Raw genomic sequence first — 12,802 nt, forward strand, 5'->3', positions numbered from 1 at the left:
TATGTTTTGTGCATCAGGAAATTAAAAAATGACTGTCCCCTGGCAAAAGCAGGGTGGAAGAAAATATTCTTCTCACTGCTATTAAATAACTACATTGTAGCATGGAATGGTTTAATTTTGTCTTTGTTAAACAAATACCTTTATGATGTGAAAAGAAAAGCTTTTGAGAAAATGTACCAGCACTCTGTCTCAGTAAAGGGAAAATATATAGATAAGTAGTGATAAAGATATATTTATTTGATTATTCCTAGTCATTTAGAAATAAAGATTTCTTTTTTTGAGCACTACCTTTTGTCTCTTGGGATTAAATTGATTACTCACAAAGAGGCTTTATTAATTTTTAGTAGCTGTATTGTAGTAATTGTAAGGCAAAACTGGTTCTTTCTATACTTGCTCTTACAAACAAGTATAGCATCATTTCAGTGAAGAACACTGAAAATGGTATGAAGCAAGTATTAATACTTATGCTTATCAGGACATAAATATCAGTTCACTATTTTTACTTTGGTTATACTGAATGTTTATACAGTGTAAGCAAATAAATATAAATAGGCTGTGTAACATGTAGAAGATAAATACTCACCATAGTGAAAAGCTACTTTGTTTCCTCTGTTATTGGGACTTGAAAAATACATGTTGTAATATAGTTAGGCAATTTTTATATTGTTATTTTGTATTTTAACTTATATGCGTTGCCTATTGCTGTGCATCACCACTGATAACTATAACTTATTTTCCAATGTTCCAATGTTGCAACATTCCAATTAGCAGAGACTAAGGATTTGGTTCTTGGATGCCAAGCCCTCTTTTGTGATTATCTGAGTAAGCTCAGAGCCTTGAAGAAAGGTTTCACAGCAATCAAGACGAGCTGCTGGAGTTTGAATTATGCAGCATTCATGCAGACAAAACTTGGGCTAGAACGTGGGCCTGGCTGTTTTGTGTTTAATGCTACAGAAGAGCATGGGATGGGGAGTTGGGAATGGCAAGGTGGCATTGTGCCTTTGGTGGCAATCTGTAACCTGGTGTTTTACCTTTGTCTAGAAACCTCAGCTGGTCTAGAAGGCACCTCTTACCTCAAGAACAGGGACCAAAGTAAAATCATTGTACTCCAGTAATTCTACAATCTAAGACCAGAAGTTAGGTGTAACATAAGTTACCTATGCCCTTTTCACGAATGTTATTCTGCATATCATGGATGACCAGTCACAGGTGGGAGAATCTCAGGGCTTACAGTTGCAGAACCAGAAATTTGCTCTACACAGGAGGAGAGGAGTGGGGAACTGGGAAAAAGAGTTTCAATCTCTTTTCACTACCTTCAGACAGGAGAAATTCAAATATATAACACAGCATCTATATAAATAAAAAATCAGCCAGACAAATAACAACTCACCCATTTTCCACCTCCCCATTTTTTGCCTCTGTTGGGATCCAGAGCCCCATCCAGAATTCAAGATACAGAAGCATCTTGAATTTTATGCTTTTGGTGGGTTTTTTGTTTGTATTTTTTGGGGGGGTTTGGGTGGGTTTGTTTTTTTTGTGGTGTTGGTGGGTTTTTCTTTTTTTTTTTTTTTTTTTTTTTTGGTACTAGTGAGCATGACCTGAGCATTTAATTCTTGAGTTGTTGTTTTTTCAGCCTTTCACTGTTTGGTATTTTCTGTGTCTGGCATAAAGTTCTGTTTGATATCCATTCATGTTTGGATAGTTTTAGATAGTTTTACCTCAGTAGCGGAAAGAAATTTTTTTGATTTTCCTATTCCACAAGTCTATTGAGTCCTTTTGATCAAGACCTCAGTTTAATGTTTCCTTTGAAGTCAAAGTCTCAGGGAGTGCTCTGGTATTGTTCTGGAGTGTTGCTCCTGTACTTGAAGGGCATATAGTTAACTGTGGTTTATCCATGGAAGATTTGAAAAACACTACAGTCATTTGCTCAGGTTTATTCAACCTAACAAAGAAGGATATGCACGCTTCATAGTGGCTAGGGAAAGCAATATATTTTCAGTGAGTGATTAAAATCTAAGCTCTTCCCTTGATGTGTCTGTTGACTAAACATTTCCTTTGTTGACTGAAGTATGGGTAGCTTGAAATCTGACATTTCTGATTTTAATGACATCTCAGTGTCTGTAAAATTCTCTCTCTGGTTTTATTCTGGAATATAGCATTGAAATGGAAGTTTGTTTTAAACTTCTGTGCCTATGGATGTTTTTCAGACTACAAAAAAGCACTATCTAGTGCTTTTAATAAGATACTAATTTCCTTGCCAAGATTTATTAGGTACCTAACTAAGTCTGACAGGAACATAATTGCAAGGAATATATCCCTCTCTTGCAGAGTAGCTTGAAGGAGCACTGGTCATTGCATTGCAATTCTATCTATTTACTGTGTTCTCTGAAGAGTGATCTATGTGGAATGTCTCTGAAAGCTATGTGTATGAGGGAGAGTCAAGTTCAGTCAGCATGTAGTCATAATATCCATCAATCACATGCTTCCAATGCTATCTTATTGTTTCAATTGGAAGATATGGTATGATTCACAAGAATTTGTTTGTAATGGACAACTAGCTGGCTTTGTGTACTCATCCTTGTGGCTCCTGCTGAGCCTTGTCATGGTTTAACCCCAGCTCAGCTGGCAACTAAGCCCCACACAGCCGCTCACTCACTCCCCCCTGGTGGGATGGGGGAGAGAATTTGAAGGGTAAAAGTAAGAAAATTCATGGGTTGAGGTAAACACAGTTTAACAGGTAAAGCAAAAGCCACACATGCAAGCAAAGCAAAACAAGGAATTCATTCACTACTTCCCTTTGGCAGGCAGGAGTTCAGCCATCTCCAGGAAAGCAGGGCTCCATCAAGCGTAACCGTTACTTGGGAAGACAAACGCCATCACTCTGAACGTCCCCCCTTCCTTCTTCTTCCCCAGCTTTATATGCTGAGCATGACACCATATGGTGTGGGATATCCTTTTGGTCAGTTGGGGTCAGCTGTGCCAGCTGTGTCCCCTCCCAGCTTCTTGTGCACCCCCAGCCTCCTCACTGGTGGGTGGGTTGAGAAGTAGAAAAGGCCTTGACTCTGTGTACACACTGCTCAGCAGTAATGAAAACACCTCTGTATCATCAGTGCTGTTTTCAGCTCAAATCCAAAACGTAGCTCCGTACTAGCTACTATGAAGAAAGTTAACTCTACCCCAGCCAAAACCAGTGCAAGCCTGAAATTAAAAGTTCTGACAAGAAGCAAGGAATAAATCTATGTCATGCTCCCTCTCCTACCTGGCTCTCTGTTGCATTCTCCCTCTCCCCCCCCCTTTTCTGTTTTTGTTTTGGACCAGTCGCACTGCTGCTTCGTAGTTACTGACTATGGTAATACTTTTTGACACCCTGGCAAGCACAGTGCATAAAGGTTCTAAAGAAAATACAAATCTTCGGATTTATTTTTAGTCATTTAATACAGACTTCATGCATTTCATTGTCTCAAGATGATTTTGTATTTCTACAGTGCTTTCAGCCACCTGTCATAATTCTTTCACTTGTGCTGACTTTAGTATGTTTGAGTATTAACTCTAACCTATAGGGAATAGCAGTGAAGTACTGCAGTTTATAATTTTAACATCTTTTTAATAATTTCATTACCTTCTTTTCTCTTTGCACAATTACTGTATTTTCAATCCTCACGTGAAGTGTTTTTTGTTGCTTAGGATTTTACAGATTGATGTGCTCATCTAGCATTTCGTTAATGGTAGGTTTCAAGTGAGTTGTAATCTGTTTACAACACTGAATGTAAGTGACACAAATAACTGGTACCATGATTTCTTAATTGGCTGTTGTGGATTTTTTGTTGCTCCTCTTGTAATGCTGGATGTGTACTTTAACGTGTTTGCTATCATACGGGCATCTTTTTTACATCTTGATATCCATTTTTTTTCTATTGAGTTTCATTGCTTGTCTGCTATTACGAACTCTTCCTACATAATGATGTGGAAAAAGGAACCCCCCATGGATATATAAATTTGTAAATTCATTAAACCAAATGGACTGTTTTCAAGTGAGATGGAAGATGACAGCATATGTGCAACTTTGTATGCAAGTTCTGTTGCAAACAGTTCAATACCAAGGATTATAGCGAGTAGCCTGACCAACGATCTCTGACAAAGCACACTTGTTTCAGCAGCAAACATTATTGAATGTTCTATTCCATTATGCATAATGGCAGTTGTAATTATTCTGTGGCAGTTTCTCCTAACTTTATTATTGGGATTACTGTACCTAAGCCTGTGAGCTCATGTGAATATTCTTTCTGTTCCCCAAGCTGTAAGCAAGTAAGTTGTGACCTTCTGGTATTCACTAGCAGCATAACAACTATCAAGTTAATCATTATTTATAGCAAAAGGGCATGCTTTTACCCTCCTACTTATGGAACCTCATGTCCTGTGAGGCTTCATCATATGGCTGGGGATCTCAGTTTGCATGCTTTTAGCATTAGATTAGTTAGTAATTGGGAAGAGTGAATGTTTTTGACTTCTGCACTACAGTTCTAAATTAAGACTTGTGTGTCTCATTTGTAGCAGGCTATTATGCCAAGAACTTGGGCAAACAACTTAGAATGCTTCAAGCCTGAGGATGGAAGAAGCCCCTGTATTATTTTGTTTCTTATAAAAATAAAGAGCCCTTGTGAAGCCTTTTTGTTGACTGCTTTTTCAGAAGCTGTATTTCTGTTTTGCTAGACCTGAGACCTTACTACTAGTAAAAATGTCATGGGGAATAAGTTGTCTCTGAACACACTGCATTAAATTCTTTCTCTACCTTTTGTTGTGGAATCACAATTTATGTTATTTACGTTAGAGAAAGACTTGCTGAACGATTTAGGTGATTTTTTTTTCTTACGGAAAACTGTAATTGTTGATGTAAAATGAAAGTTGTCTCCTAGTTTTACTTATATTTCTTCTGCCAAATAGTATTTTTGTCTGTGCATTTTGAATATGTCAGGTTGTTTTGTGGGAAAGAAAAAAAATTCTCTCCATTATCATATTTCTCTCAACCATAATTCTAATGTGTAATGAGTCGGATATCCACTCTCTATGTCAAAACCACATGAGCAATGTGTTGCTTAAAATAGCAAGCAATATGGCATTACATTTAAGAGTGCTTTGGGTTAAAAAGATTATGCAATATCCGCATGTATTTAAACTCTAAAGCATTTCCTTTTTTTAAATACAGAAAACAGTAGGAGTCAGCGAGGATAATGCAACGAGGGCAATACTGTAACTACCTGGTGTATTTCTCTGTAAGATGAAGTTGATCTAGACTTAGTTGCAAGGAAAAGATTGTGAACACTCATGTAAAACTTTTCTAAATATCAGCTGTGAAATGCTTTATCTCTTGGAGCAGTGGGTTTAAAATTTCCATTTGTTTTGACCTTGTCTTTTGGCCTTTTAAGGTGGATACTTTTGAGTACCAAGCAGTTTACTTTGTGAGAATATACCATACATATGATTCCTGCTTTCTAACATCTGTTTCTTTGCCTAATATCTAGTACCATGCTTAGCTTGTGGCCCTTATGTACCTGCATTTGCTAAAATGAGTATGACTGTTAATTGTTTGTGAATTTGTATATAAAGAATTTGTACATGAAGATACTGTCCTTTGGTGGAAGACACTATGAAGGTGGAAAATAATTCTGGAAAGTCCTGATTAAAAAATCATTAGCTTCTAGTTTTCATTTATCTGGCTTTTGCAATGCATAGACTCTAGTAAATAAAATAACGAGTGTTATTGTATGTACTTACAGCTTAGACTTGGACCAGATTTCTGTGTATTTTAATGTGATCTGCTTTGATCTGCAGCCTTGCTTGACTATAAATTTGCCCTACAATCCACAGCTCAACATGTAACTAGCCTTGTTTGCACTTTAGCTAAACATATTGTGTCATTTCCCTCCCCCCGATTTATTCCTTTGAACTCTCATATTCCGTACTGTTCATGTGAATTACACCTACTCAGAACCCCAGCACATTACTTTTTTTGTTGCACATTAAGAAGCTAGTTTTTCACAAGTCCCATTTGAAAAAGGTCTTTATCAACTGATCTGGCTAGCAAAGACAAGGTGATTGAGGAAACTATAGTACAGAGAAATCAGCACTTCTAAATAGATTTTAAAATTAAAAATAAAATCTATCTATACTGGTTTGGGAGCATAGTTTTACTGAATAAAAATACAATGAAATTTAACACTGTGTAATTAATTGTGTTGAGAACAGTTGATTTCAGTCCTATACCCACATTGATTTGCTCATCAAAGGTACAATCAGTCTGGGGAGGGAAATCTCAGAAGTGAATGTCTGGTGGTACATGTGGGGGGCCAAGTTGTATTGCAAGGTGAACGCTGAAAACCTCTTTTACAAAAATAAAATTTTAGTAAATATTGCAGTTATCATACTTATAAATGATGAGCTGCCTAGTCTCAATACCATGCTTTATTAAATATGTCTAGAGTCTGAATTAGAGGTCATCTGCTGGTCAGCTTGGAGATACTGTAATTGTATTTGAAGAGTCTGAAAAAGCTTGTTGAGAAGTAAGCTGTCAAAAGACTTTAGTCAGGATTACTCTTAAATACTTTCTGTCTAAGAAGAGGAGTATTTGTATTGAAATAACGCCAGCGAAAACCAATGAAGACAGCCCTGTGATGGGCTACTTCCTTCCTCTGCCGTTTCTCATGGGTTAACTCAGAGCCAGCATTAACCAGGTATTCTGGTTTTGTACCACGTCACACAAAATGGTTACGTGCAGTTCTGTGTACCTCCTGATACTCTGCACTAATTAATTACTTTGGTTTTTTAAATGTTGAGATTAGTGAACAGTCTTATTTCACTGTATGGTTCTGTGAGAGTTCATGCTTGTTTGTATCCTGTTACGGAAGGCCCACTTTTACTGGCAGCGTCACTATATGCTGTAGGTGTAGGGTTTGGTTTTTTCCCTTTGCGAAGAGTGTTGAGGGTAGTATAGTTACAAGTATGAGTTTTATTCTTAGTGCATAATGCTTGTATAAGCAGTAAGATGCCTGCAGAAAGTTTTGGTGGGGTTTTTTTGGGAATTAGTGTTCTTGGTTCTCCTTTGTTTTTAATAGTAAATGATAAGAAGTAAAGGCAATCACTTCTTTTCATCAGGCTTGTCATAAGTATGTATCCTGTGTAATTTAATTTGCATGCAGTAGTGCACTGAAAGATGTGAACTGCAGGTTGCCAGAAATTAATGACATTTAACATAGCATTTAATAAAGAAATATATTTCCCAGAATACAGTGGATTCTTGGTCCTCTTCTAGTAAGTGGGTATGTTTTTACTGATTTTAATGGATTTCACCTGTTGATAGACTGAGAGTTAGGTGGAAGATTCATGAAGGAAATAAAGATCTAAAGCTAGTTGTTTTTCTTTCCCCCCTCTCTCAGCCTTCTTTGAATCCTGGGGGAAGACAAGATTCTGATGTAGTGCTCTTAAACCACTGGAGCATTCGAAATTATGATGTGCAACGTGGTGACATTGTGTCATTGGTGTAAGTAATTTTGCATACATTTCAATACATGCTTATATAAATGTTGAACCATTAGTATTTAATATTTAATGTAGAATACTGTAAGTATATATATGAACAAGGAATGTAAAATGTTTAATAATGTATTATTGTTATTCCTAAATAAGTTTTCAAAACTCATTTGTACAAAGAATGCATTACCAAGTTTTTACTTGAAAGAAATGTCGTGTAAGATATCAACTGATACAGTATATATGTGCACCAAAACTGCCAAGAAAAAAGAGCTGTGAGATAAGCAGAGAAAGTTGATAAACCATTATGTGGCTTCACGGAGTATACTTTTAAAGTTGTCTATGCAGTCATATTTGCGAGAAAAATAGTGTTTGCTTGCCAGTTAATACTGACTTTTTATTTTTCTGGAGAAATCTGGGTACAGAATAAAATTTTAAATAAGATCACAAGAATTCAACCATCTCCATAAAGGACAAACATAGCAAAAAAAGTTTTACAATTATAATGGAGAGGTTTGTGTGTCAAGCCAAAAGGTGGCAGTGTTTTGCTGTTGAAAATATTGAAGACTACCAGGACAGAAACTCCATTTCACCCTTAATGTAATATAGAAATGGAATGTCAAAGTGTGCATAACTGACACAGTGATATAATACATACTCATACTACATGCTTGGATAGTTTAAGCTTCAGGTTTTAGTTTTGTAAGTGAAATGCACAGTATGTAGATTATAACAACTGTCTTTGGAAGCTATATTATCTGGCTTCCTTTTTGTCTTGTATCTCTTCTAATTGTCCCATTTTTTTGCCTACCTCTTCACTGTAGTGGTTATTTGTATGACAATTTTCACTGCCAGCTCTTAAAGCAAACTCTCTCATGTACTCTTCTTTTGTTACAAACTTAAAATTTATTTTACGATCTGTCTTATTGTCTGGCCTCTGAGATTTTCCATAAATGGTCTAGTTACAAAAACGAATTTATTCATGTTTGCAACACCTAATATTGCAAAAAGGTCTCCAGTTTCAGGCCACTTAATGACTGCTTGTAAAATTTTATTTTGCCTGTGTGTGCATCCCTCTGCCTAAGTCATGCTCTGGTGATTGTTTAAAACAGTGAATGTATCTGATTAGTAATTAATTGACTGAACAGAAGAAGGGCATGTTGTCTGACAAGAAAACAGAATAAATAGTTTCATTCTTATTATACTTAAAGGTTTGTGGTACCATCTGAGCCATCTGCATTGATTGATTTCCCTTTGCTGTATGTTTGGGCATGATAAGTAACATTTTAGATGCTGTGGGTTTTTTTGTATGTTTTGAAAATTTTGCCTGTTACTGGTGGAGCTTATGTATACCCATGTGGAAGAAGTTGCATTGTATTTATGCACTGTTCTGAGGTTTTTCTTAATCTTTGGGGCAGTACACTGAACAATCAGACTAGAGGATTCAGAAAGCACTTTAAGAACAATACAAAGGAAGTTAAACAATGTAAAAACAGTCTATTGAGTAGTTCTCATATGAAAATATTGAAGGATATTTTATATATCAGTAACAACTTTTAGGTTATTAAGTACTTCATGGTATGAGTTTGTCAGAAGCAGCTTTGGCCTACTAGCTTATTGTAAAGTTTTTAATTGTGTTAAGACTTGCAGGTTATAGTATCTGGATGTGATTTTGTATCTGAGTTGTTTGAGAAAACTTTTGGTACAGGAGACTCTTATTGTGTAAACAGATTAATATTTTTATCCTTTTTATTTTGGTTGTTTACCTATGATTCCTATAACTCACTAGTGAATAGATATCCTATATATATGCATGAATTTTACTCAGTGGTCCTCAGAGGATTTGGCTGATTTAGGCAAGGCATGAACAAGGAAGGCCAGTCTTTCATCAGCTGCCGCTTTTTCTGTTCCTGTCAGAAATTTAGATTAGAAAGTGTTGGTGTGACTGAGATGGGCAGATGGATATGTAAACCTTCTTTCATATTCTACTTAGCTGCTTAACATTTACCCACTGTCTCCTCTTTTCTACTATTTTCATAAGCAGAAAATAGCTATGAGGTTCTGGGAAGGTGGTCTTTTGCAGAACAAGAGCTGGGATCAAGTATTCCTTCATGACAACTTGACCAGGGCCGTCCAAGTTCTTTGCTTTCTTCATACCATCAGAAATCATGTCATTCTGGTTGGCTGCTGTTTCTATCAGAACTCTTAAAAGGGATTGTTGAGATCCCAACTGGCAAAGTCTAGTATAAGTAGAAGGCCAACAGCCAAACCTTGGAGCAAAGAGATGAGTTAGTCTTGGTGGACCTGGATGCCCCAGGAGAGGATCAACCAGCCTGTGATTATGCTTGTGATACTGCTTACAGATCCCAAAGTTTTTCTTCTCTTGTTGAATCTAGTTCTTGAACATATCTATTTTTGTTACTTGCTGACTTTGATTACAAATGAGCACCCTGTTCCCAAACACTTATTGGTTTTTATGCCTAGTTAAGGTATTATGTAAACATTGCATGTTTAAGGAAACATGTCATGTGTCTCTCTCATCCCTTTCTCTGCATCTGATCACATCTGCATCACAACCACAACCACAGCCTTGAAATGAGCCACCGTGTAGTGCACACGTGTGCATATACCTGGTTTTAGACATAATGTTTAGAATGGCATTAGTCCTTAAAGGTATCAAATTAGGGTCAGATAAAACCAATGAAGAGAATAAGTTGGTAGGAAAGAATGATTTGTTTGGTGTTCTACAAATAGTTAAATGTTACCTCAGCTTTTTAGAAGATGTTTTAAGTTAACATTTTTCTTTTAGCTTGAACTCATCCTTACTGACACCAGAATTAAGAAAGCTCAATGTTACATGTTATAACTTTTGAACTTACAATTTTAAGTTGATTCAGAACTTAGGGGTATTAATATCATCCTTAATTTGATCACTTGCTTCAGTGCTTTATTTAGATAGTGCTATATTACTGGGACTTAATAAATGAAAATTCAAAGCAGGAATGTATTTTCAATAAATTAAATACTTTCCATTATTATGTCTTCCAGAATACTACCTATGCATCTCTTAAACAGATGCAAAAATAGTGTGTTATTTTCTTTGTTTTGCAAATGCATTCATTTATCGTCAAAGAGAGGACGTAGTCATGTGGCACATGAGGTCATCTTTAAAAGATAAATGAATACAAAATGAATTTTTGCCAGACAGGCCTTGATCTTTCCATAACTTTTGTGGTGAAACAGATATTTTGTTTTATAAGAGCTCTGCTGAGGTAGATCCCAAGAGTTATGTAGAACTTTATCAGATATTGCAGAATGAGTTACAGGATGAGTAGGCTTCTCCCAGCTAGTTTTACCCTGTAAAGTTTGAATGCCAACAACATTGTGGCTGTCGCAGTATGCATCGCAGCGTAGGCTGTACAGCTCGTGCAGGTCCTTGGGAATATATGCTGCAACTGCTTTCCTAGTACTAATGGAGCTAGTACTCTCCTGTTAAGTATTAAAGGACATTTTTGCCAACTTACCTATACATAATTTGGTTTCTACTGTGCACAAGTGCAGGTGGTGTTGTTAAAAGATGTTGCCAAAGCATGATTTATAGCTCTAGAATTCCTTTTGCTTCTCTCTACAGCAAAACTTATATCCTCAATGTAAAATCTTGTCCTCTTTTTATTCCCAATTCCCGTCTTAATGTAAAAAAACTTTTTGCAGCACGTAGAAGATTGCAAAAATCGTGCGTTTATGTAGAATGGGTATTTTATCGATATCACAAAATTTAAGTAAACACAACATTAAGTCATACGTTTAAAATGCTATTTGAGATAAATAAAAGTTTGGACATTGTCTTATTCTTTACTTGGTTAATAGTTTTTTAACAAAGGAGCTAACAATGACTGCAGTATAAATAGGGTTGTTAGATTTTGAATGATGAAATTTCAAGGCTGTAAATATTCATAGATACTAACTTTAGCCTTTGGAGGTATGTCACTTCTGTAATAGAGAACACCTTTTCCAAGGTGTGACTGGGAGTGGGAACCTACTTGCTGGGTACGTTGCCAGGTGTCCCTCCATTTCTAATTTAGAATGTGTGATTATGCATTAAATCAAAATAGCTATGCTAATGTAATCTAGAAGAAGATTGAGAACCAATGCTGGTTTTCCCTACATTCTGAATGGTGACATGCTTCTAAACTTTTGAACTGTAATAGCTAAATGAAAATGGGCTATATATTTGAAAACATGTTTTTAAAGGTCAGCTATAATAATAAGGAAATAAATGTTTTATTTTTCTTGTCAGCTTGTGAGTTCTTATATAAAAAAGCATAGTTGCTCTAAGCACAAAACCAAATTTTTCTGTAGAAAATGTCTTTACATTTAAAAAAGCTTACTTCCTATCTCCTAACCTGATGAAGGATATTAAAGAGCTTCTGTCCCTGCTTCCTCTGACTATAAGGTTACGTTCAGGGCGTGCAGCAAGTTCCTTTACTTTTAGTAACTGCTAAGTATTTTTGTGTAAGGTTATATGTGTTTGAACTCTGAAAAATCCAGTGCAAATCAACACTCTGGAGGAAGAATCAAAGTACAGTGTGTGAGGTTGTCTCTGCTGCTGTATCCATCACTGACATCTGTTCAGAAATGAGAACTGGGAAAGATAGTCGCTGTGATGATTTTATGTGATGGTTCAACAAGTTTCAGCCTATTCACACAAATCTGAATAATACAAATTTTGAAGGAATGTGGTCCTGTTCAGTTGATGGAAACAAGAGAGTTCCCAAATGACGCAAAGTGAATACATACTATTCATAAAACATCACTAATTGACATTTCATTAATAAGACTTTCCTAATAAAATAAAAATCAGTAAGAAGGTACTTATTGAAGGAACTGCATTGAATTTGAATCGGTAGTTGTAATTATGAAAAGACTTCCTATTAAATTCTGGTAGATGTAACATGAATAGATATTTAATTTACTTTTAAGAAAGTTTCTTTCTGACTAAAGTACTGTACAACATTTTACGAATACTTCTGCCTGACCTTCTTAAGTCTTCCAATTTCTATTCTATTTTTGTTTGTACTTAGGTCCCTGTACCAAGTCATCTGTCTTCTGGCAGGTAGGACACTGCAAAGGAGGTTGTGCTGACATAGAAGCTAAATAATCACTTTACTTTCTGTGCCTCAGTGACCTCAGAAAATCTTTTCCTAGTTGTTCTTTCAGATGGGAAAAAAAATCCTCATGTCTTCCTGATAGAAATCAAATATGTAGGTCTACTTTTATT

At 36.0% G+C, this 12,802-nt stretch overlaps 1 protein-coding gene across 3 annotated transcripts in view; it reads left to right on the forward strand.

Annotated features, from left to right (window-relative positions):
- The window catches only part of IMMP2L (inner mitochondrial membrane peptidase subunit 2), a 481,592-nt gene that overhangs the window by 12,515 nt on the left and 456,275 nt on the right, over positions 1–12,802 (forward strand). For all 3 annotated transcript variants that reach the window (XM_064447510.1, XM_064447503.1, XM_064447497.1), the window contains exon 3: positions 7,431–7,534. In XM_064447510.1, coding sequence (XP_064303580.1) covers positions 7,431–7,534 — 104 coding nt within the window. The remainder of the gene's footprint in view (positions 1–7,430; positions 7,535–12,802) is intronic.

Source organism: Phalacrocorax carbo, chromosome 1 (genome assembly GCF_963921805.1).
Source record: "Phalacrocorax carbo chromosome 1, bPhaCar2.1, whole genome shotgun sequence".
Taxonomy (NCBI): Eukaryota; Metazoa; Chordata; class Aves; order Suliformes; family Phalacrocoracidae; genus Phalacrocorax; species Phalacrocorax carbo.